The 25,938-nt window shown below is 50.3% G+C and overlaps 1 protein-coding gene across 1 annotated transcript in view; it reads left to right on the top strand.

Moving 5' to 3' along the window:
• ERICH1 (glutamate rich 1) overlaps positions 1-25,938 on the top strand; it is a 47,303-nt gene that overhangs the window by 284 nt on the left and 21,081 nt on the right. Inside the window, exons 2-3 of the mRNA XM_029226607.1 lie at positions 14,068-14,214; positions 22,122-22,256. Of these exons, the coding sequence (XP_029082440.1) occupies positions 14,068-14,214; positions 22,122-22,256 (282 nt within the window). The remainder of the gene's footprint in view (positions 1-14,067; positions 14,215-22,121; positions 22,257-25,938) is intronic.

Here is a 25,938-nt window from a genome sequence, read left to right as displayed (position 1 = left end):
ACTGTGAGGACCCGGGGCTGCGAGGACGGGGACTGTGAGGACCCGGGACCGCGAGGACGGGGACTGTGAGGACCTGGGGCTGCGAGGAAGGGGGCTGTGAGGACCCGGGATTGTAAGGGGCTCCTCCCAAAGCCCAGATTCTGACTCTCAAACCATTTACCTGCAGGGATTCTGAGTTTCTGGGCACGTAACTAGTGTTATTAAGCTATGGTAGTATTTTTCGCCAACACCAAAGGCAGGATGGATACATTTAATTGGTTAACATGGCACATGCCTTAGAACGAATGTCAGAGATACAGGGAACTCCAGACACCTCATGGAAAGCCCAGCAAACTTCTCATTACCCTATAATCATTAATATTAAAAAAGGGAAGATTCTATTTTTCCCAGTTTTGTTCAGATATGATTGATATATAGCACTGTGTGGGTTTAAGGTGTGTATACAGCACAGTGACTTGACGGGCTATGTACTGCAAAACCACCACCCAATAAGTTAACATCCATCACCTCATACAGTTACACAATTTCTTTTCCTTGTGATGAGAACTTTTAGGACCTACTGTCTCTCTCAGCAACTTTCAAATTCGCCATACAGCAGTGTTAACTATAGTCACCATGCTGTACAACTACATCCCAAGACTTAACTTATCTTATAACTAGAAGTCTGTACCTTTTGACCATCTTTACCCATTTCTCCCATCCCCCAATCACCTCTGGCGGCCATCAGTCTGTTCTCTGTATCTGTGAGCTCCTTGTTTTTTTTTTTAGATTCCACAAATAAGTGAGATCTTACAGTATTTGTCTTTCTTTGACTTATTTCACTTAGCATAAAGCCCTCAAGATCATCCATGTTTTTGGAAATGAAAACAGTTCCTTCTTTTTGGCTGAGTAGTATTCGCATCTGCTTTATTCATCCATCCATCAGTGGACACTTAGGTTGTTTCCTTGTCTTGGCTATTGTGAATAATGCTGCAGTGAACATTGGGGTGCATGTATCTTTTTGAGTTAGTGTTTTTCTTCTCTTTGGATAAATACCCAGAAGTGGAATTGCTGGATTGTACGGTAGTTCTATTTTTAATTTTTTGAGGAAACTTCATACTGTTTTCCATAGTGGCTGCACCAATTTACATCCCACCAACAGTGCATAAGAGTTCCCTTTTCTCTGGGCTTCCGTGGTGGCGCAGTGGTTGAGAGTCCGCCTGCCGATGCAGGGGACACGGGTTCGTGCCCCGGTCCGGGAAGATTCCCACATGCCGCGCGGAGCGGCTGGGCCCGTGAGCCATGGCCGCTGAGCCTGCGCGTCCGGAGCCTGGGCTCCGCAGCGGGAGAGGCCACAACAGTGAGAGGCCCGCGTACCGCAAAAAAAAAAAAAAAAAAGAGTTCCCTTTTCTCCATATCCTCACCAGCACTTGCTATTTCTGTCTTTTTGATGATGGCCATTCTGACAGGCGTGAGGTGATGTCTCATTGTGTTTTGATTTGCAATTCCCTGATGGCTAGTGATCTTGAGCGTATTTTTGTGTAGCTGTTGGCCACCTGTATGTCTTCTTTGGAGAAATGTCTGCTCAGCTCCTCTGCCCATTTTTCATTCAGATTGTTTGGGTTTTTGGCTATTGAATTGTATGGGTTCTTGCTGTATTTCGGGTATCAGCCCCTTACCAGCTATACAGTGTACAAATATTCCTTCCCCTTCAGTAGGTTGCCTTTTCATTTTGTTGACAGTTTCATTTGCTTTGCAGAAGCTTTTTAGTTTCTTTTGTTTGTTTTTGCTGTTGTTGTCTTTGCTTTTGGTGTCAAATCCAAAAAAATCATTGCTGAGACCCATGTTGTCAAGGAGCTTTTCCCCTATGTTTTCTTCTAGGAGTTTTATGGTTTTGAAGGTTTTAGATATGTTTCTCTTTTTATTTGGATTAGTTCGGGCCATGGTTTTTTTTTCCTCCTCTACGTTTAAAACAGATGGTCGTGGTTTTGCCCTTTGAAAGGAAAAGCCCAGTGGCAACTCTGGTTAATAAGCATTTGCTTAAAATAGGAAGAAGAAATGAATTTCTCAGTAAGGCAGAATACAGAGAAGAGTAAATAATGTTCCCAGTCTGTGGCTTCCTTTGTAGAAAAACACTTTGCCTGGCTTCCCCCGTTGCTCTGAGCCCCAGGCGTTAGGACTCACCTGGTCAGCCTTAAAGAACAGATCATCTCATAGTGACAAAATTCCTCAACAGTCAGATGTTAGCTCCAAAGCGGGCATTACAGTATTTTGATGGGTCCCCAAGCTACTTTTTATAACCCCCACCAGCGGTGGAGCCAGCAGGCTCTGCAGACTAACTGTGAGGTTCGCGGGGGCAGCCCTGACTGTGGCCTTCACGGGCCCCTGTGGCTGTTTGACCCCCTGCACCCTGACTCGGCCTCCTCTCCTGCCTGGGCTCTGCCCTCATTCGCCAGCACCTGCTCTCCAGCCTTCCGGTAATGCGGCCTGGCCAAGCCTGGTGGCAGCGCCCTGCTCCCAACCCTCAGCTCGCTGCACCCAGAGGACTCGACTTTTCACCATCCATCCTCAAACAGGCCTCCTTCCTGTTGGGTCTCTGACAAAGTTACCGAGTAAAGTTGGGCTGTTGCAGAACATCGTGGTGAAAGGCTGGATTAGTAAGTCTTGAAAGCGTCCAAGCAGCCATTGTAAGTGAGAAACGCAATATCCATTCTCCGCATCTTCTTAACTAGGTCGCAGGAGCAGTCGTGCTAGGGTAACAAACACCGAGGACCACTCGGTGGGGTTTTAGCCGGAAAAGCTTCTAAGCGCTTGTACCGGGTTGCGGTGTAAACCAGGGCTGCCTCTTGTCTTCCTGGTCTGCGGGGCTCGTGACGTGGACCCGATGCAGGCCGAGTGACGGTGGAGCAGATGCCCCGCTGGCCGCGCTCGGGGCGCCGTGGGCCGGGGCGGCGGAGGCAGCTGCAGGGCTGCAGCGTATCTGGGCTTCAGAGGAAGAGGCCCGGCAGGAGGGGGACTGTGGGGCTGCTAAGCCCAGAGCTCTCCAGCCCGGGGTGCCTTGGGGGCCAGGGTGAGGGCAGCTGGGCGAAGTGCTTCTCTTCTTGGGAGCCCTACCGCGTGCCTTGGAAGAAAGCCCCTCAGCTGGAGCTCAGGGTGAGAAAGCATGAGTCCGGTGGGCTGGCGTGCTGCCTGGGGGGCAGTTCTGAGGCTTCCCTGCAGGTCGGCGTCTGCTGGGTGGTGGGGCCTCCTATGCGGTTTGTGGCAAAGCTTCTCGGGATGAAAGGAGGCTGTTGCCTTTGCAGCAAGGCTGCTGGAGGGAGAAGTAAATCTTTACTGTTCTCCCCTTGATGCCGGGGAAGCCTGTGGCCTGTACTGGAGGCCGTCCCTTGGGCATCCTTTGGGAGCTTCTGGGTTAACAGGCAGCGGTGGGTCCCGCACAGAGTGTGGTGGGGAGAGCGGGTGAGCATCCAGCACAGAGTTACGGGTGAAGCCCGGTGGGGACTGTGGAATCAGGAGGGATCTCGGGACAGCCCGGCGGGGCACTGCGGAGAGGGAGCTGCACTGAGGTTCTCTGGCCATCTCGCGGGTGCTGGCCTGCTCACTGGAGGCTGACTGCTGAGGGGTGTCCTCAGTCCAGCGTCCCCCCACCTCCCAACAGGCACCTCGCCCCTTTTCAGAAAGTCCGCCGGCTCTGCTTCTGTCTGTTGCAGCTTCTCCGCTTGGAGCATGTGGAGCCTTGTCCCCTGATGCACAGACCCCAGTGGAGCCTGGGGCACTCGCTCTTCCGGGCCCGCTCCACGCTGGCCGTGGACTCTCAGATGGGCGAACATGAGGGCCATCCAGGGCCGGGGTCCGGGCTAGGAGGAGGACACTGCTGTCATCCCCTCCCTGCTACTCGCGTGTGTCTGTGTGTAGCTGTATGTGTGTGTCTGCATGTATGTGCATGTGTGTGTCTGTCTGCATGTATGTTCACGTGTGTTTGTGTGTCTCCCCCATTGCACCCTCAGACTTACACTGCTCGCAGCTTCCTTTGGAGTCTCAGACCCATGGCTACTGGCTGGGGTCCATCTCAGTTGGGAAGACCCCACTTTCCTTTGTGTTGAGCCACATGCCTCGGGCGCCCCAGCAGGTGGACGAGCAGTCACTCACTGACCTGCAGGAAGAGCCCAACTCTCTTTATCCACAGAAGTGTCACTTCGGTGTTTTCTTCTGTGTTCAGTGTGATGCGGCAGATCCCTTCTCTTCTGGATCAAGAGCCCTTTTTCCTTTCAGCGATCTTCCAGGACTGAACGTGCGTGCCGCAGGGCCTGGAGAGGGTTAACACAGAGATGGACCGGGGCTGGAGCGGGGGTGGACACGGTGCGGGGAGGAACTCCGAGCTGGAGGGGAGGGGCCCAGGCCACGGCATGGGAGGTGGGGAATAACTCAGGGACCAGGGAGGGGGCTCAGCCAGGTGGGGACATGCCCTGCAGGGTCCCGTACCTTGGATGTGACTGGGGACCGGGGCTCAGCTACCTCCTGACCACTGCTAGTGGTGAGCCTCACACTGCACTGGGACCCTGGTGGGGTCACTGTCACCTCTGGGGAGTGCGGAAAGCCTCAGCCTGTGGCCAGCAGCAGGACAAGTTGGGCTTCGGCACACCAGCTTCAGGTCTGGTTCCTCTGTCACCATCCCCTGTGTGTAATGAGCCCCACGGAGGCGGTGTCGCCCAGGGCAGAGCCAGCGAGGTCAGACTAGCGCCCTCCCCGCCGGTCAGCACCCGTGGCCGGGCACTGAATCTGTCCAGGAGGCCAGCAGCCGAAGGGAGGATGGAAGACGTGAGGGTCGAGGCTAGGTGGGGGCCATTGGGGCGGGGGAGGCGGGAGGTGTGCTGGGAGCAGCAGTAGGTCTCTCTCCCGGGCTTGACAGGTGTCACGCGGGCGTGTGTGCAGGTTGTGGCGCACCGGAGAAGGCGCTCCCTGGCACCCTCGGGCCTCGTCTGTAAGGTGGGGGCTGTTCTGTGTCCTTTCACGAGCTGGTCAGTCAGGAGCGGCCGCCGGAGGAGACTCAGGACAGGCCCAGGAAGGACGGTTTGTTGGGCTCTCGGGTCCTAGAGGCAGGGCCACTCCGGGCACGTGGGGGGATGGCCAGGGGGTCAGGGGACAGAGGACAGGACGGAGGGAAGACTGAGGGCACGGCCTTTACTGGGGTTTCCAGAGGAAAGGCAGGCGGGGCGGGGGGAACACGTACGATTGGCTGCTTTTAGTGATTTTGCCGGGCTTTGGGTGCCAGGGCTGCCCCAAGCCGCCGGGCACCCGGCCCGGGTGTTTCGGGCAGAGGAGGGCCACCTCCCCGGGGGCGGGGCAGGCGGAGGAGGCTGGGCCTGGCCGGGCTGTCGGCATAGGTCCCAGGCGGGCTCCTGGCTGGGCCCTTGGCTGGCGGGGGGTTGTCTCTGCCCAGCCAGGCGGGACTTACGATGTCAGAGCATCACAGTAGACAGAAAATTTAAGATGTATGACTACTCGGTGAACAGCAGAGTCGTGAGGATTAACGCGGGTCACGTTCGTGAGGTGTGAGGCCCGAGGCCCACGTGAGCAGCCTGCCGTCACTGTCACCCTGGGTGTGGGACGTGGAAGCGGTCGAGGGGGACCTTGTCGGGAAGACGGGGTGCACGACCCAGCGGCTGGAGAGACGACAGCACCCGGACAAGGCTTCAGGACTGTGGGAGCAGGACGGTTCCTCAAGCAGAGGGTGCCAGGCGCAGTGGGGGCACGATGGGGAGCCAGGGATCCTCCCTGCTCGGCTGGGGCGGCAGAAGCCAGTGGGAGGATGGGCACTTCCTCCCCAACATCCTCACGCAGAGAACAGGTGACCCGGCTATGGTCAGGCAAGCCTTGTGCCCTTTGGGTTGAATTCCAGATCTGTCTGCTGAAAAAGCCAGTATCGATTAAACTGGAAAAAAAATAAAAGTATTGGAGTAAAAGTAATCGGTTATCCTCTGTCTCCCCATTGTAATGAGGCAGCTTTCCGAGTTGCCTTTGAATGTCCCCTCAGCTCCCCCCCCCCCCCCCCCGCCCCGGGTCTGTCGCATCTCGTCTTGGTGAGAAAACAAGACAGGCTGGGAGCTGTGTCTGCTCTCCCTGCATCTCCTGGGTTAGGACGCAGTCACCAAGCCCAACAAAAACGATCACAGCCTTATGTGCACTTAAAATGTTTCTGAATAGCTGATGGCATAGTAATTGCTGCTTAAAAAACTGCGAGGAAAAATTTTGGACAAAGTTGAGAATTTTTTTTTTTAAGTGTTAAAGTTTTGGGAGAAGATGAAAGTTTAGTGGATATCTACCTCTTAAATGGGGAGATCACGTCAGACTGGTCATGGCGTAGGATTCCAGTTATGTCCCATTTGAGTACTATTTCTGGTCTTATTTTGAGAACTATCTTCCTTTTAATTAATATTTCAGAAAGCTTGCCAACTGTTGCTTAAATCTTAGCTAATTGTTTTTCCATTTATAATTCTATGATGAAAGTCATTAACAAACTGTCATTCATTGAATTTGCATACTATATTGAGCGTCTCTTTCTTGTGAACTGATGCAGTGCTATTATCAATTTATTCCTTTATTCATAAGCATCCACTAAATACCTTCTCTCATTATAAGGATAAAATGGAAAAAAAAAACCCATATTGAATATTGTGGGAGAAAAAGCTATGGAGAGGTTGGCAGATAAACATAGTCTTTACTGAAAAGAGAAAATTGAAAATGCTGTATCAGATTCCAAGAAATACCCTAAGAAAATTTAAAGTGTCTCTTAAGGTCTACAGATATCAGGTGGAAAAGGGAGTCAGCTGAGTCAGTGTTTACTGAGGTTGGGGAACTTCTTCCTTTCCTTTATGATTTGTCAGTGTGTGTTTGTTTTGCACCATTTTCTCTACTATGCCAGACTAAGGTCTGGAGGCTGTCATCAAACAGGGAAAAGGGCCACAGGGAAAGTTTCAATGAATTTCCATTTCTGATCTTATTTTCAGTAGCAATTTTTCATTTATATATAATTTCAAAAAGCCTGCCAACGCTGGTTTCAAATTCTAGATAATCACTTTTCCATTAGATAATCACTCTAAAAACGTACATCATAAAACCGTTTGTTCTGATGTTTTTCTCTCATAATGAAATATCTCGAAGTCACTTTTTAGAAGTTATTTGTTAATATTTATGGTCTCTTTTTTTATTTTTGTGTAATTCCTATAAGCATGTGGCCCCATCAGTTTTACTGTTTCCCATTAACATCCATCCTTGGAAATATAGTTTTTTAGCTAATTTTATTCCTCATGACCCCAGATTAGCTCCACGTGTTTTTTTGTCCTCTGAGAGTTATGCTTTTCTGAGAGACAGTGGTTCATAGGGATGATTTGGCTAGAGAATTACAAATGACTCAATATCATTTCTAATCTCATCTATTGCCAGAAAGATCTACAGTATATATTTACTAAAAATAAATGTATAGTTTTACACCAATGGTAAATAAAGTATATTGTGTACATAGATGTTGAGGGAAATGTGTATCACTTTACCATCAAAGTGAACTTTTTTAAGGAAAAGAAAAATATTTCTGACATTGATGGGGTGACTTAGTGGTCTCAAAGATCAGAGGTGGGCTTCGCTGGTGGCGCAGTGGTTGGGGGTCCGCCTGCCGATGCGGGGGACACGGGTTCGAGCCCCAGTCTGGGAGGGTCCCACGTGCCGCGGAGTGGCTGGGCCCGTGAGCCATGGCCACTGAGCCTGCGCGTCTGGAGCCTGTGCTCCGCAACGGGAGAGGCCACAACAGTGAGAGGCCCGCGTACCACACACACACAAAAAGATCAGAGGTGCTTTTTTTTCTACCACATAGTTTTCATTTTCCTTTGCTTTTTTCAGAATGGAATATTATGGAAGAAAAAGTTCCTATTTCTGTTTCTTTTTTTTTTTTTTTCATGAGAGCCTTTTCTAATAGAAAGTACATGCACCCAGTTTCCCCTGATGAGGAAGCTTTCCCAGCTGGGAGGTGTGCCGGGAGCACCGTCTGACTCAGGCAGGAGCCTGTTAGGCATTCTGCCCTAAGACCACAGCGAAGGAGACCTAATTCCTTGAAATGCTGCCATTAACACCTCTGTTAAAAATGGAGCAAACCCCTTCCTTTTTTATATGCAACTGTTAGATTTTAAAACACGTGACTGTGGAAGAATAGTTCAGAATTGAATAGTTTACCACCAGCAGTCAAACTATCTATTTCCTTTTGAGTTCTTCCCAGGTGTCTACTTTCCAAAGAACACTTTCCTGAAATTTTATTTTTATTTGGCTTGTGTCTTTAACCTGAAATAGCAAGTTTAGATGGCAGTCCTCTCTGAAAATTATATCAAAATGACTTAATTCCCCTGTGACACAGAGACTTGATCTCTCTGTTTGGTATTTCGTCGCATTAATTTCAGACAGGATGTTTTTCTCCACAGTGACCTTTTTCTGTGTCTCTCATGTCCCAGCTCCAGCCGCCCGTCGCGTGGTGATTGTACTTGTCTCCTGCAGGCATCAGTGTCCATTCCCCTGCTTTTTTATGTTCCGCTGATTGCTTTTTGACAGACAGCAGAGTTTCAAGTTACAACCTGCTCTTGCTGGGAGAGGGGGACGGCACAGGCAGGAGGCCGGCGGTTCACTGAGCTCCTGTGGTGACACAGAGCTGCCTTCCTGGACCCAAGCACCTTGCTCTTTTTTGTTTGTTTTTGAGCACAGTGGAAATTAAGCAAAAAAGAGACTTTTAATCTCTAAATTGATTTTTAGGACTATGTTTGCAGTAGGCATGGGGGCGCGCGCATGGGTGCGCGCGCACACACACACACAGAGGCACAAGGCGCCTTTCAACAAACCAAAGCTGACAGATGCTTTTTAAAAATGATGTTTTACTGTGTTCCTACCCTGAAAAAAATAACCTTTCATTTATGTTCTGCTTTTAACGTGAATCCCTAAGTAGGTTTGGCCAGTTAGAATTAAGTCCCTATTTGTAGGAAACCGGCAGGCAGTTCATGGGGTACCCAGCTCCTTCATAGCCCTGGAGGCTCAGAGAACTGAGAGTCCAGTGGCTACACATTTCTTTTGGTCTAAAATAGCTGGTAATTTGTATTTAAGTAAACTACGAGCTCCGTTTGTGATAGGAGCCCCATGTGACTGCACAGGAGCGGGTCCATCGTCCCTTTGAAAAGCAGAGGCACTGATCACTGGGGCTGGTGGGGGTCTGGGCAGGCAAGTCCACGCTGACAGCTTGTTTGCTTCAGAGCATGATGTTCAGACGTTCAGTGGTCTTACTCCCTGCGTTGCCTCAAATGCTGGGAGAAAGTGAAATTCACCAAGGAACCCTCCAGCAGTATTGGTTGGTAGAAAGTATTGTTTTCATTCTGTTTGTTACACATTGCTCTTTTAAAGCTGATTTTGAAAAATTAAAATCACATTATTTTTAAAAAGACTATGCTTTAAATTGTGGCAACTGAAAGTATTAGACATGTATATTTATCAGCAAAATTATTTTAATCTGAGGTACCTGGATATTTGGAATCCGTTAAGACTTACTAGTTAAACTTCTCATTGAAGACACATCTCCCGCTTTTGCTGTTGGGATGCCCGTCCTGACAGCTCTTTGAGATCATCTGTTCTTGTGCCTGTTGACAAGACACTTGATAATTATCTCACGGATCATGGATAATAGGACGTAAAACCTGCATCTCCTCTCAGAGCAGTTTTGTTCCCGTGATAACGTTTATTACAAGTCGTAGGGGTGGGATTGATGGAGCACATGTGCTGCCGGGGGTGGGAGCCTGCAGAGATGCCTGGAGAAGGTGTGTTTTTGCTTGTGAGGTTTTTAACACACATGAGTGTGAGATGGAAATCATGCTGCCTCTTGGGTTTACGAGATGCTTAACCCCATTTAGCTTAGGAGGATAAAAGTTCTCCTCTTTGTTTTAGTTTTTGAACTACTATGCTCAATTTTAAATTTAAAACTTAGGAAAATTGTCTTTCCCATTTGATGAAGTGTGAACTGTGCAGACCCTCTGGCCTTTATGAATTAGCACATCTGAATCCGTGTCACTGTTCTGCCCACAGTCACCCTCCAAATATTAATCTTGGGATTTAAGCGTAGAGTATGACACTTTTATATTTAAGTTGTACTTTATGAACATTTGTTTTGAATTTTGAGTGCACAGCCTGTGTTCCCTCGATCTTAGATGGTGCGTGCTGTGCGTGCTGAGCCCCCTCCCCGTGGTGCAGCCGCGGGCCCTCAGAAGCACATGGACATGTGGTGCGTCCTCCTTCCCCATGGGCACGCCCGGTGCTCATGGGGCTGGTTCCCGCTCTGCTTCTCTGTCTGATGTGGGCCCTTGTGTCTGCAGTGGCCAAGACGGTCCTCCCTCGAGCAGCCGTGGTTGTTCAGCCAAGGACGGATGTGACTGGATTTGTGTTCAGAACGGGGACGCACCCTCCTCCTGGACACAGGCTCTTTGGAGACATGCCGACCCCAGGGCGCAGGCAGAGGGGGAGCAGATGAGCCTGGAGCAGCTCCTGGTGCCGGCAAGAGCCTGGAGCAGCTCCTGGTGCCAGCAAGTAGCCACATGCTCTCAGAAGGCGGGGTGGGGGGGGCATCAGGCGGGCAGCGCAGGGGCTGGCGGGCCGACAGTGCCCCAGGCCAGGCCATGGGCGCAGGGTGAGTGGGGAAAAACAGTTCAGTTTTGCTTTGTTAAAATACCAGGCGCTGCGGGCCATTGGGTGGGCTTGCCTGCTGTTGGCAGTGGGGTCTGGATCTCAGGCGAGCTGGAGGACGTTTCAGCTTTTGTCTCAGGCTGAGACAGGAGTGGGAAGGGAGAGAGGCCGGGAGTGAGGAAGTGAGAGCCCCGTCATCCACTCCTGTGTCGTCTCTGTAGCACACCTGTGTTGTCAGTCTTGCAGCCCACTTGCAGCCCGTAAAGTGTTTCTGCCCACTTTACGGAGGGAAACAGTGAGACTCAGAAAGACCTAGGAGTGGCAGAACTGTGGCTTAACCCAGTTGAACCCAACTCCTGGAGGGATCCCTGTTGGGTATTGTGGGAGAGGGGAGGAGCTCTGCGTGGGGAGACCTGCAGGTTCGCCCTGTGCTCTGAGCCTCCTGCTGACCGAGAACCTCCTCTCCTCTCAGGGTCACGAAACTTTGCTTCCTGGTAATGAGGTTGAGGCAGCAAGTATTGAGCCCTTGAGTCTTGTGCTAGATTTAGTTTTTAAAATGTCAGTGGGGACACTACAGGGCCTGGCAGCCCTGAGCAGGGTCCCATAGTCAGGAGACATGGAGAGGGGCCCTGTCCCTGGCAGGGCTGCCTCTGGTGGGGCGTTGGCTGGGATGATGTTTGAACCCCAGCTCTTGCCACCCTTCCCTATCGGGGAGGCCCAGAGCCCGAAGCAAGACCCGGCCAGGCCCCGTGGGTCGGCGGGGGAGCCTGGGTGGCAGATGAGGCCGCCCTCGGACCACAGCCCTCAGACCCAGGCCCCTTATAAGGGCGCTCTCAGCTTCCAGAGCCAGGTGTGAGGCAAGCTTGTCGCCCCCAGACCCCACCCAAGTTGGGTTCTGGCCCCCGGGACCTCAGCACTGGAGCGCTCAGCCTGGGGCTAGGGCTGAATCTTGTCCCTGAGGAAGGACCACATGTCCTAAACCTCCCAACAGGCTGAGGCCCCTGCAGCGGTCGTGCGGGAACACCGCAAAGCCAGCGAGTGGAGAACCAAAGGGCCTCGAGAGCCAGAGGCTTTGCAGACACGCCGCCAGGTAGCTAGCTCCTTGGTGAAAACCCCTATTAATTAGGCTGTAAATACAATTTATTTACGCAGTCCGTTGAATTCAGTGAAAGTGCCACGGGCTTTTGTTCTTTTCCTTGCCCCTACACACTACCAATGTCTCAGCTCAGGATCCACGGCAGAAAGCCTAGGCGGTGAGTTCCTGGCCAACCTGCTGTGTGCCGCGCCCTTGCTGCCTGTAGTCAGGGCACCTGTTCAAGCAAAATGGTCAGGTGCCCAATCCACTTCAGTGTTCCCTGGAGAAGGGGGCCTTCTGGGGGCCTGGCTTGCACTGGTTTCTCCCCGGGATTGCTGTGTTTTTATGTCGGGTTCTTCGGGCTGTGTGGCTGCTCAGCTGTGGTGCAGGCACTGCTTGGTGATGACCTGTGTCAGGTTTTCCTGTAGTGTTGTTGTGTGTTCAGATACACACGTGTGTGCAGAAGCTTCGGCTCAGAGATGACCTCAGCTGGACGCCCATGACAGCCGCCGCCAGCCCAGGCGAGTCTCAGGCTCCGAGCTTCCCCAAGTTTGTTTTAGAGCAGGGTGCCCAGTTAGGATTTTACCTTAATATTTGTTCTAGTTCATAAAAATGCTGACTTGTTGATAGTTTGTAGGTAAAGTTTATTTTATCTGCCTTTGGTTTCCCCTGGAAATTGCCACCCAGTCTTCTGGAATAGAGTGTTTTCCCCTCTGCCATTTAAGGAAATGCACAGGACAGTTCAATTTCTAACGGAAACTTGGAACCTACCCTCTGGACGTGTCTTTGAGCGCCGGTCTAACGGAACAGCCTGTCTCCCCGTGACGCACGCACTGCCCGGGGCTGTCTGCAGAGGCCTTGGGAATATTCTGAGTCGGGCCCTGCGCTGTTCAACCAGGCAGAGGTGGGGGTTGGAGTCCAGCATTTCCGGGACCCGAGACCGTAAATGAGGGCATCGTCGCCAGAGACAGTTTCTTCCATCCAGGGCCTCCTGGCCAAGCGGGCAGCCAGCCATCAGGCCACCGGGCCAGCGGGTGGGTGGCATCAGGACCCCGTGCTCCTCCCAGGCGCCCGGCCAAGCACTGCCTGGGCTTGAATAGTTTTCTGAGAAGGCCTTTCGTGTTTTTAGACCCAAGTTGTGTTTTTTCCAACTAGTACCAGTTGGAGGGGGTTATTTCTGCTGCGAGGGCTGTCTGAGCACATGATGAAATGAGGAGTGGTCTGCGTCTTTAGGGTTGTGCCTCCCACGTGGGGACAGGACCCTGCCCTCTGTGACCCACAAGCCACTCAGTGGCCCCTTCAGACCTCCCCTCTCACGTCACCGCGTCCTCAGTGGCCCAAACGTACATCCTCCACCTCATCATCTGAAGAACTCAAACCCTCCTCCGGGGTCCCGATTTCTGCCCCACGGTGCTTGGTTACTCCAGAGCAGCTCTCTCTCTTTGCTGATTTGTTTCTGAATTTAATGAGGTTAAAACAGGTCCATTGGGTGAACCTTTTCTCTTCACCTTTTCTAGGATGCTGTTTTGAGATTGTACCTGTTCGTTGTTCACACTTAAATCAGGACAGAAATATTTATTCATTGTGGCAGCTCTTCCCCTCCAGTTAGATCAGAATGTAAACTAAAATAAACCAAATGAAGACTCTGCACACCCTTGTGAGAACCTAGCCGGCTGTGCTGGTCCCCGGCGGGTGCCCTGGAGGGAGGAGCCGGGGCTGCCTGGGGCCTGCCCAGCGTATCTGCTGTGAACTGACGTGGACCCAGCCTGTCTGGGCTGCGCTGGGGCCCAGGACCTCAAACCCTGATTCTCAAAACACCTCGCAGTCTGTGCTTTATACATACATTCAACCAGAGACAAGGTGAGGGAAGAACAGAACTGTGAGCCCAAGTGCGGCCCCCAGGTGTGAGCACAGGTGTGAGCGGCTCCTACCTGTGCTCACACCTGTGGGGGCATCCAGTGCTGGGGGGCGGCATCCTTTCAGGGGACAGTGATGAGGGGTCCTCTGATGGGGATGGTGCTGGGGGTCCCCTGAGGGGGTCAGTGCTTGGGGGTCCCCTGATGGGGATGGTGCTGGGGGTCCTCTGAGGGAGATGGTGCTGGGGGTCCTCTGATGGGGATGGTGCTGGGGGTCTTTTGAGGGGGACGGTGCTGGAGGGTCTTGGGGGGACAACCCCAGTGGTGTCCTATAGGGGGGCAGTCCTGAGGTAGTGATGTCGTGATATGTCTTCGTTTTCTATAAAATCCATTTGCAATTTAAATAAAACTGCCATCAGTAATTCTTTTCCTTTCTTTTGCAAATTGATGCCTCTGTAGTGTTTGTTGGAAAAGTGCTGAAGAAACTGTATCCTGAGGTTCCACGTGGCCAAGAGAAGAGGGCCCCAGTGAGTCCAGCCTGCAGAAACCCACCTGAGAAAGTGGCTCCTGAGAGAGTGAAGGGCAGGGGCATCCCCCCCATGACAGGTGAGTGCGGGTCCCTGGACATTCCCCAGGAAGCACATGCCTGGCCTCAGGCCACTGGGGTGTCACCTCAGGGGACGGGCAGGTGTCGTTCTGCTCACGCTCTGGGAGGACAGTTACTTCACTTGGGGAGGGAAGAAGCCAGCATCGGTGCCCCCAGCTGGGGACGAGGTCAAGTCCGCCATTGGTGTTGAGTTCATCTACATGCTGTTCCCGGTTGCAGAGACTGGACCCTGCTGCCTGGTCTCTCATCTGCCCTGTCACCCTGCCCCAGTCCCTGTCCATCCAGGACACGCTCCTGACGTCTCTCCTGTTTTAGTCTCCTGTCCATTGCTGTTCACAGATGTCTGTCCAAGATCCTCACACAGTGAGGTGGTCGGCCGTGGAGGCTCCTCTCACTCTGGTTCCCCATCAATGCAGCGGTGTTGCCCGGCAAGGGGCCACTAAGTGGGACACACGGAAAGAGGCCAGGCGAGGTGGGGGCAGCCCTGGCTGCAGCCCCTAGTGCCCAGGTGGACGTGAGAGGGCAGAGTTCCCAGCACCCTTTCTCGGGTCAGTTCCGTTTCTCTTTGGCAGTGGCCCCTCACAGGGCTCTGTCCTGGAGTGATTCTGTTCCTGAGCGCTGGTCTGTCCTGCTGGCCTGGCCCGGTAACCTTATGTCCACAAATCCTGACCCTCCCTGGACCAGATCTCAGCGGCAGGCCCGACAAGCCCAGGGCATGCCTGCTGCCCACAGGCTGGATCTCCAGAAATAATCGTGCCCACGCCTGTTTCACCCATGAGATGGCCAATGCCTGCGGACGAGGGGAAAGCGTTCCCCCCCAGAATGGGGGGCTGCACAAGCTTGTCCTTCAGGATGAACCTGGGGCTGCCGAGTTCCCTTTCTGTGTCCTCATGTGCCTCGGTGTGGTTGGGATGCTCTGACCCCCGTGTAGCATCCCCCCAGGACCACCACTCTCTGGCGCACCTGCTGCTGTTCTGACAGAGAGCCTGCCAGGTGTAGGGTGGACTCCCACCCCTGGAGTCACACTAAGGAATGGTGGCTACTATTTAATGCTGTTTTACCTTTCAAAGACCATACTGTCGTGGGCTGAATTGTATCCTCCGTAATTCATACGCTGGAGCCCTGACCTCAAGATGTTGACTGTGTTTGGAGACGGGGCCTTTAAAGAGGTGATTAAGTGAAACGAGGCCATTAGGGTGGGTCCTAGTCCAATGTGACTGGTGAGATCAGGAAGAGATCAGGACCCGGACACACACAGCAGGATGACTGCATGAGGACACGGGGAGAAGACAGCCATCCACACGCCAAGGAGACAGGCCTCGGAAACCAGCCCTGTGACACCTCCATCTCGGACATCCAGCCTCCAGAACCAGGAGAGAAGGAACACCTGTGCTCAAGCCCCCACCTGTGATGCTGCCCAGAAAACCAACGTGACACCCGTTCCACCTGCGAAGGACGCACATGGTTTTGAATAAGCACAGCACAGCTTAGCAAGGTGGGAACCGTAGGGAAGACGTGCCACCTACGTGAGGAGCAGGCGTCCCTAGGCGTTCCTGGTTTTCTGTCCAAGTTTGACTGAACCAATGTTTTTAGTCTTTTTAAAAGTTTTGTTTTTAGGGTTTATTTGCATTTTCTTCCCTCTTCTAACTTGACGGTTTTAACAGTGATTATTCACAATAATCTGGGTGGTGTCTTTCCACGGAAGCTCCAGGTTCGGTCATGTCATTTCAGCAGGCGGCTGTGAGGTGCTGTTGTTGTTCAGTATGAAGATGTTGAACTAAAAATCAAGATGCTGATGTAAAGTTGGTTCAGAATGTACGATTACGTGAAATGACCCGTACGGAAGGTTGAGAAGCTTGTTCCATGGAGCAGATGCCTGGTGTGAGTGGATGAGGGGGCCCTGAGCATGGGGAGCCTCCATCACGTCCGCCGGGAGCTGGGGGTGGGCCTGAGCTGTGATGGGCAGTGGGGCACCCATGGTGCTGACTGGTGATCACACCGTGGTGGCTGGTGCCAGCGGCTTTGTGGCACAGTCGGAGGATAGGACAGGATGGACGCCAGTGCCCGGATGGAGTTGGCCCAGCCAGCATGGTGATGGGGCCAGAGGAGAGGTCCCACGAGGACCGCAGGTCAGGTTTCGGCCCATGTTCTCGGTGGACCCCTCCACCCATGTGATTTCTCAGACTGCAGGCTCTGCGTGTGGTGCTCGCTGTCTAAGGCAGTGCAGTGTGCCTTGCGCAGTGTAGACTGGCCACCTGCCGTGGCCTAAACTAAGGAGGAGTGTTTAATGAGGATGTGGTGTGACCAGGGCAGTCTCACTGGGTCCTAGAGGGGCGTCCAGTTGCTGCATTTCTGCACACCCCACGCTTTCTCCCCTTCCAGAGCACCCTCTGGCCGCCAAGCATCCTGGAAGGGGGAGGGGTCTGGTGGGCAGGACCCCCACACCCTTTCTCATGGCTTCAGGCAACAAATAGAGGAGGCATTTCTGATAGTTTTAGTATTTCACAGATGCAAATGAGCCTAACTTATATGCCCTTTTCTGAAAACTCCATACAACATGCAGCAACTTTTTTTTTTTTTTTTTTTTTGCGGTACACGGGCCTCTCACTGTTGTGGCCTCTTCCGTTGTGGAGCACAGGCTCCGGACGCTCAGGCTCAGCAGCCATGGCTCACAGGCCTAGCCGCTCCGCGGCATGTGGGATCTTCCCGGACCAGGGCACAAACCCGTGTCCCCTGCATCGGCAGGCGGACTCTCAACCACTGTGCCACCAGAGAAGCCCTATTTTTTAAAGATAAAATTCATTTAATCTAAAGTTTACCATAACCATTTCAAAATGTACAGTTCAGTGATTCTTGGTATACTCACAATGTTATGTAACCATCACCAATAATTCCAGAACATTCTTTTCACCCCAAAAGAAACCCATATCCATTACAGTCATCCCCATTCATGCCTCCCTGCTTTCTGTCTCTACAGGTTTGTGTATTCTGGACATTTTGCCTGAGTGGAATTGCATAATAGGTGACCTTTTGTGTCTGCTTCTGTCACTTAGCATGTTTTCCAGGTTCATCTGAATTGTAACGAGTATCAGTGCTTCATTTCTTTTTGTTGCTGAATAATATTCCATTCCGTGGATATACCACATTTTGTTTATCTCTTCATCGATAGATAGATATTTGGGTTATTTCTACTTTTAGGCTTTTATCAATAACGCCACTTTGAACATCCCTGCACAAGTGTTTGTGTGGACATGTGTTTTCAGTTCTCTTGGATATAAACCTAGAAGTGGAATTGCTGGGTCATGTGGTACTCCTATGTTTAACATTTTGAGGAACAGCCAAACTGTTTTCCACAGCAGCTGCACCATTCTTCATCACACCAGCCATGCGGGGGGAGGGGGGGTCCAGTTTCTCCACACCCTTGCCAACACTTGCTATTTTCTGTTTTCTTACCCTACTAGGATAACCATCCTAGTAGATGTGAGATTGCACCTCACTGTGGTTCTGATTCCCATTTCCCTGATGACTGGTGATGTTGAGTGTCTTCTCATGTGTGTGTTGGACATTTGTGTATCTTTTTTAGAGAAATGTGTATAAGTCCTTGGCCCATATTGTAATTGGATTGCTTGTCTTTTTGCTGCTGAGTTGTAAGAGGTGGTCATAATCTGGACACAAGAGCTTTATCAGATATATGATTTGCAAATATTTTCTCCCATTCCATGGGTTAGCCTTTCACTTCCTTGATGGTGTCTTGAAGTATAAAATATTTTAATTTTGATTAAGTCCATTATATCTATTTCTTCTTCTGTTGCCTGTGTTTTTGGTGTCATATTTAAAAAACTGTTGCCAAATCCAAGGCTACAAATTTTACATCTAAGGTTTCTTCTGAGTTTTATAGTTTTAGCTCTTACATTTAAGTAATTTATCCATTTTGAGTTAATGTTTGAATATGGTGTGAGGTAGGGTTCCAGATTCATTCCTTTGTCTGGATATCCAGTCATTCCAGCACCACTTGTTGCAGAGACTGTCCTTTCTCCACTTGGCACCCTTGTCAAAAATCAATTGGCCAGGGCTTCCCTGGTGGCGCAGTGGTTGGGAGTCCGCCTACCAATGCAGGAGACACGGGTTTGTGCCCCGGTCCGGGAAGATCCCACATGCCGCAGAGCAGCTGGGCCCGTGAGCCATGGCTGCTGAGCCTGCGCGTCCAGAGCCTGTGCTCCGCAACGGGAGAGGCCACAACAGTGAGAGGCCCGCGTACCGAAAAAAAAACAAAAACAAAAACAAAAAATATCAATTGGCCATAGATGTTTGGGTTTATTTCTGGGCTCTCAATTCTGTTCCATTGGTCTCTATGTCTGTCATTATGCCAGTACCACACTGTTTTAATTACTGTAGCTTTGTAATAAGTTTTGAAATCAGAGTTAAGAGTCTTCTAACTTCGTTGTTTTTCAAGATTGTTTTAGCTATTCGGGGTCCCTCACAATTCCATATGAATTTTAGGATCAGCTTGTCCATTTCTGGAAGGAAAAAAAAAGGGAAGTTGGAATTTTGATACAAATTGCACTGAATTTGCAGAACACTCTGAGGATTAGTGCCATCTTAACAATATTAAGTTATTCAATCCATGAATTTCGTCTAGCTTTCCATTTAAGTCATTTTTAATTTCTTTTAACAATGCTTTGTAGTTTTCATTATAAATTTTATACTTAAAAATTTATTCCAAAGTATTTTATTCTTTTTGATACTATTGTAAATGGAATTTTTTTTCTTTTTGGATTATTAATTGCTAGTATATGGGAATACTAATAAATGCTTTGACCTTGCATTAGACAGTGGTTTCTTAAATATGGAAATATAGATTTTTGTATGTTGGTCTTGTATCCTACAACTTTGCCAAACTTAATAGCTCTAACAGTTTTTTTTTGTGTATGTGGATTTTTCAGGGTTTTCTATATACAAGATCTTGTCTGTGAGAAGAGATGTTTTACTTCTTCCTGTTCAATCTGGATGCCTTTTACTTCCTTTCTTTCTTGACTAATTGCCTTGTCTAGTACTTTCAGTATAATGTTGAAATGAAGTGGCAAGAATGTGAATTGTAATCATTCCTAATCTTAGAGGGAAGCAGCCAGGCTTTCTCAATGGAGTATAATGTCAGCCGTGTGTTTTTCATGCTTTCTCTATTGAGTGTAGTGCCAGCTGTGGGTTTTTCATGCATGCTCTTTGTCATTTGAAGTTCCCTCTAGCCCTAGTTTCTTGAGTGTTTTTTAATCCTGAAAGAGCAACATATTTTTTGAAGCAATATGTCTTGGGAATTTTGAAGAAAAAACAATTTATTTGCAGCTAGAAAAAGAGAAATCTTGGCTAAAGACAAAACAATGAAATCACAATCAAATAGACAAATACAAGTTGTGTGCAGGTCATATGAAACATTCTGTAAAGGTCATCTGAGAATTTGCTTGAAGGCTTGATGCTTGTGGAGGACGCAGTTTGGCGATAAGCAGAGCTGCAGGTGTGTCCAAGTCTTTTCAGTGTTGGAAGAAGCAGCCAAATGAGGAAAGGGGCCTTTGTCAGTCAGTCCTTGGATGAGGTTGAGAAAATGTTCTTTGTACAGTTAGGACACAGCATGGTGATTCTGATAACTATTTGTTCACTTTACAAAAGTGCGTCTGTTTGTTTGTTTGTTAGTTTCAAAAGGGCATTGGTGATTCCATTTGTTCTTAAAGATGAGGGCATGATCTGTAAACGGCCACAACAATCGGTGTGTATGCATTTTGATGAATTTCCGTCACCCAAGAGCCCATGTTGGACCCTTATTTTTTGTTATTGCTTTATATCTGTATATATTTTAAAGAGCCAGGTAATCCCAGAAGAATTATAAAAAACAGCCTTGTGCCCCGAGCTCCGTGACACAAACACACCGATCGTGAAGGCTGCGGCTGTCCCAAGGGTGGCTTGGTGGCGGTGCCCTGGTGGAGGGCGCGCGTGTCTACTTGTGGGCAGGGGGCCACGTGGACAGGCACAATGCAGGGGGAGTCAGAGGTTAGGCATGAAATCAAGCTCAAGTGGGTGTCCTGCAAATCAGACCCAGAGCCAGAAAGGGTGAGAATTATGAACCTCGGATCTCAGCCAGCTGATCAACGAGAGGAGAGCTGATTAAGTCGCCTCTTCTGAAGCCTCACGGCCAGCCCGGTGTTCCTAGGGAGAAGGTGGCCTCTGTCAGCAGTGAAGGGGGTCCTGACATGCCTTGTCCAGATCCCCAAGCCTCACCCTGCGAGCCCGATGTGTGGGCGAGGGGATGCTGTGGCCCTGCTGAGCCCCGAGCCCTAAGCAGTGAAACACAGCATCTGACTGCCGTGCAGCGATGAGCCATCTTCTACCAGAAGAGACAAGGGAAACCCGGGCCGGGAAGCTGCGCTCTGCGCCTGGCCACCCTGACACAGACAGCAGATCGCCTTCCTCAGCCTGCAGGCTTGGCCTCAGATGAGTGTGTGCTCGGCATGGGAGCAGTGGGAAGAGCTCTGCCCTCAGGTGCATCCTTGCCCTTCATAACAGGAGTCAGATCCTGCCTCGGGTCCACGGCGCCACCTGTATTCATCCTGATACTTAAGTGAGCAGTAGTGTTTCCAAGTTCTGTTAGCTGATTAAAAGCTCCCAAAAGTATTCTGTGAAAAATGATCAAATGTTGATGTCACCCGACAGGGGATGGTCTGCCTGGAAGCAAGTCCCTGCTCTGCCCTTGATCCTGGCGGTAACGTCCCTGCTCTGCCCTTGATCCTGGCAGTAATGACACAGTCGTTAATCAACCGGATGGATCAGATTAACATAAGAACTACATTCTTGCCCCTTAGTTTCACAAAAGTGAAGTATATTGATGGCAGAAGAATTTGAAAATGTTCCAAAGCTTTTACAATTTAAATGTCTCTCAACCACACGTTCTATGTGCATTAGTGATTTTGCTCAGTCCTTGTCGTTGTTTTTAAAGTAAAATATTCATTTTTCTCAGAAAGACTAATTGGGATATCCACTTGTGTTGGATAAAGGTTACTTTGCCATATCTTGAATGAGAACATGAAGATTAGAGCGTCGATCCTGCCCAGTGTTGAGAGCATGGCAGCAGCACCGGAAGCTGCCTCTCCGGACGGTACAGCTCAGCAGGTCCACTTCCAGGAATTTGTTTGGAGGAACCCTGTGGTCAGTGGTGCAAAGTTATGTACAGTCAGGATGGTCATAGCAGCTGCTTGTAATAGTGAAAATTTAGAATCAACCTCCATGTGCAAAATTTAGGACAGTGGTTAAATTATAGTTAAATTTGCCAATAACGTGGAATATCATGTAGCCTTTAAGAGTATGTAAGATTAAATGTATCTTAATATTTTATCATATTCACTTTTGAATGATATTATACATATAATATATACATGTATAATGATGCGTGATCCCATTAAGGCATGTGTGTGTCTGTGTGTGGCGTGATCCCATTAAGACGTGTGTGTGTCTGTGTGTGGGTGTGAACAGACACACACACTGCATACATATTGTTAGCATATAGAGAGAAAAAGGTCCAGAAGGTTATGCACCAAAATGTTGAGATTCGTGTTGTGGTCATGAGGGGTGTGTTACGTGGAGTCTTTTTATTTTCTGCTTCTTATTCATGAATTAGTTATGTTTTTATACCATATTATAAAACCCCAGAAGTTTACATAATAAGTAACAATGTGAATTTAAATAATCATAGCTCACCCCTTGTCCCTGTCTGGGTGTAGAGCTTAGTGGCTCTGCTGGCAAAATGCTTGGCTGACTGACATCAGTATTTACGGCTCTGGCTACCCATCTTCAGTGAACGTGGCTGGAGAAGCTGCTCGGCAAGTAGACGTCTGATGACATCTGTCCCTGCTTCTTCCTACAGGTGGTGACACTCGTGTCCAGCCTGCGCGACGGCTCTACACCGTGGGCCTGCCTCCTGAGGGGTGGGTTCCCCCTCCGCCGGAGGCCCCCAGCTGCTCGAGTCCTGAGAGCTCCTCCAGCGGCGAAGACATAGGAGGTAAGACCGCTGACAGCCTTCGGGGTCTTCCAGGGTCGTGACTGCATCTGAACTTTAACGGGGCTGAGCGTCTCACTGCTGTGTGGTCTGCAGTTGTCAGAGATGCCTGTAAGATCCACAGCAGGAAAAGCTCAGGCTGGGAGGAGACTTAAGGCTGGAATGTGATCACAGCCCCATTTGTTAGCAAGTTCGGGGAAGTCTGGCATTAATACATCCAAATGTGAAAGTGCTTCTCTTGTTAAGTAGGACTTTTTTTCTTAATTTTCCAATTTTTTCAAAATTTCTGAGATTGTATATCAACTTCGTAATGATGAAATAACTTATGTTGCATCTCTTGTGGAAAATTGAATGATGATATTTGCTTTTGCTGTTGGATGTTTTGTGAGTGAAGGAAGATCAAGGGTCAGGTGCTCTGGGGGGGGTGCAGAGGCTGCACGTTACATTCTTACTGTAAAAAGTCAAATGGTAGTTTTTTCCCCTTTTAATTCATCATTTCGGAACTTCCTTAAGAGGAATTTGGAATTTTCCCCAGTTGATTTTTAACAAGTAAAAACTAAGAAACTCTGTACCATAAACCTTAACTTGAATATCAAGAAAATATGATTTTCTAGTAGATTGGTCTTTCTGACTTCCTAATTGAAGCGTCAGAAACCATAAAACCAAAAATGGGATAGCTAAGCAGTAATATAGTCATCTATTCAAGCCCTGTTGAAAATCTTTGGAATATAATTATTGGATAAATAGATTATTTCATTCAGAAATTAAGCTATGTTCTTATAAAGATAAATTACTTTGGTGACATACTCCGTTGTGTACTTAGTATATTCAATGAAAAAATGCGGACTCATTCCGGGGCTGTTGCCCACAGTGAGCTCTGCTGCCCATGCCTCCCGGGCGGGTCTTTGGGCAGCATCCCAGCCGAGAACCTTCTGGGTGCCCTTGACTGAATGCATTGCCGAGCTAGAAGGACGTCCTTCCAGGAGATGGGAAAGCGTCTCAGCAGCTGGACACACGTCCCTGTGGTAGTCAGTCTTCCTGGCCCTCAAGTCCCAGTGCCACCGCCTCCAGGAAGGCATGGGGGTGGCCTGGTGCCGCTCTGCTCTAGCAGGTGAGCAATGGTCAGGGCGAAGCAGAGAGATGGGGAATCGGTGCCTAGGACACATCCCTCTAATTACCATGGTAACCTGCACATCCCCGGCGACTTTCATTGTACCTTTGGCTCCAGCAGGTCCCAGGTTACATTTCTGCAGTTGCTTCTTGGCAGACCATCCTGTTCATGTCCCTCTTTCTGTCCTTTGGTTCCCGGGAGCACACAGGTTCCAAGGACCTTCTCCCAGAGGCTGTGGTCAAGGAAGGTGTGGTGGGCCACCATCTCCCTCAAAGGAGAGACTGGACTGGGAAGGAAGGTTGGGATCTCCTTGCAGGACATTAGCTCCATCCCTGAGGTCACAGGGTGACATGTCCACCTTGCTCTGCCGTTCTGACTCCAGCTTCTGCCCTGACCCCACACCTGAACCCCACTGCTGCCCCAGCCCCATGTGTGTCTGTCCCACAGCAGGCGGGCCTGGGCTCCTCGATGACCTCCCAGTGGCCACATGGCTCTCCCCCGCTGGGGACAGGTCTCAGCTTTAAGAAGTGGTCCTTTCTCTCAAGAGGCCCTGTGAGCTCAGTTCCATAAGTCAACATCACTGAAAACGTTGACCCAGGTTTTCAGAAGAGCTTTGAATAACTCCTTCATGCACTTCTGGCTGGGAAGTTGATATCTTTCTATCTTGAACACTTGTAACTCATCTCCAATGTTTCAGTTCACTTTTCTTACTGTTTCTCTAATATTTTTCCCCTTTGTGAACCCATTTGACAAGGTGGGCCGCTTCAGGGGTCTGAAGTGAGAAAGTGGAAGGAAGTGTTGATGATACTGTTTAAAATGAGAGATCTGGTCTTCTCTGGTGATGCAGTGGTTAAGAATCCACCTGCCAATGCAGGGGACACGGGTTCGAGCCCTGGCCTGGGAAGATCCCACATGCCGCGGGGCAACTAAGCCGGGGCACCACAACTACTGAGCCTGCGCTCTAGAGCCCACGAGCCACAACTACCGAGCCTGCGCGCGTAGAGCCCGTGCTCCGCAACAAGAGAAGCCACTGCAATGAGAAGCCGCGCACCACAACTAGAGAAAGCCCGTGCACAGCAACAAAGACCCAATGCAGAAATCAATCTTAATCAATCAATCTGCCAAAAAGTTTTTTAAAAACTTAAAAAATAAAATGAGAGACCCTTCAGAGAGGCGTGAGAGGCCACCGTGCTCAGCCGGGAGGCATGTGTTGGGGGTCGTTAGGGCTCCATAGGGGGCTGGGACAGGAAGAGGGACGCCTGAGCCGGGACTGGCGGGGCGTGAGGCGTGCAGACCCACAAGGCTGAGAGCGGGAGGGCTCCGCAGTCTTAGTGGTGGCACTGAAAGCAAAGAGAGCGTGAGGACTGGAGTCGGAAAAGAAGGAAAAGTCCAGAGGTGACTGTGTCCACTGTTGATGGCCATTTGAATGCCCAGCACCAATAAGCCAGTTCAGTAGTGACTCCTCAAGAAGTTGGGAATGAAGAGGCTTCCCGGTCGGCCGCCCCGTCTGCGGCCACCGAGTCCTGCGTCCCCTCCCTCGGCCCGTGCGGGGCGGCAGGTCTGGTGGCACCCAAGGCTGACCCCTCCTCACCTCAGGGCCTGGTCCGGTTGCCCCGCCCGGTACTGCTCTCAGTGGGTGTCGTGCCTGGGCAGGGAGACTGGGGCTGATGGCGCACGGCACCCTTCCAGGTGGTCTCGGTTCTCACCCGCTGCAGGTGACGGTGACAAGTGCTGGGTCCCGGCTGAAGGAGGGTGCCGGCTGCCCACCTCCCCTCTGCCCCGGCTCCCCTGACATGGACTGAGAGCAGGAGTGACTTTTTTTTTTTTGGATAAATTTGAATTCATAATTTTTTTTAAATTTATTTTTGGCCGCGTTGGGTCTTCGTTGCTGCACACAGGCTTTCTCTAGCTGCGGTGAGCGGGAGCTGCTCTTCCTTGCGGTGCGCGAGCTCTATGCGCGCAGGCTCAGTAGTTGTGGCACACGGGCTTAGTTGCTCCGCGGCATGTGAGATCTTCCCAGACCAGGGCTCGAACCCGTGTCCCCTGCATTGGCAGGCGGATTCTTAACCACTGCACCACCAGGGAAGCCCAGGAGTAACATTTTTAAAGGCTGTGAAAATCCTTTGTGAACTCTGCCGCTGTGCAAATCTAAACTGTTGTTCCAAGCATTGTCTCACGTGCTCCAGTTACAAAGAAATTCGCATTTCATATGAGGCATCTCTTCTGATTTTGATGTTGGCAGCTTCCACCTGGGTCTGCAGGGGCTCCTTCCCAGGCACACCGGGGTCTTCACACCTGCCGCCTGCCCATGGCGCTGCTCAGTCTGTCCGGGACCCTGTGCAGGGCTGACAGTCCTGTGGACGCTCCTCTGTGTGAGCTCCTGGTGACAGCACCGTGTGGGCACTGGTGCCGTCGACTCACAGGTTGACAAACTTGTCTTCTTCATACTTACACTGGACTGGGAACTGGGTGCAATTCTGCATTTCCCTGTTAAGACTGGTTTTCTTTTGATGTGAAACTGTTTTATTCCAATAACTGATGTGTTTTAACTGTAACTGAAATTACTCTTTCCAT

This window comes from Monodon monoceros, unplaced genomic scaffold (assembly GCF_005190385.1).
Source record: "Monodon monoceros isolate NGI ecotype Baffin Bay Population unplaced genomic scaffold, NGI_Narwhal_1 Super_Scaffold_17, whole genome shotgun sequence".
In the NCBI taxonomy this organism is placed as follows: domain Eukaryota; kingdom Metazoa; phylum Chordata; class Mammalia; order Artiodactyla; family Monodontidae; genus Monodon; species Monodon monoceros.
This window is presented reverse-complemented; position numbering and strand designations above follow the sequence as displayed.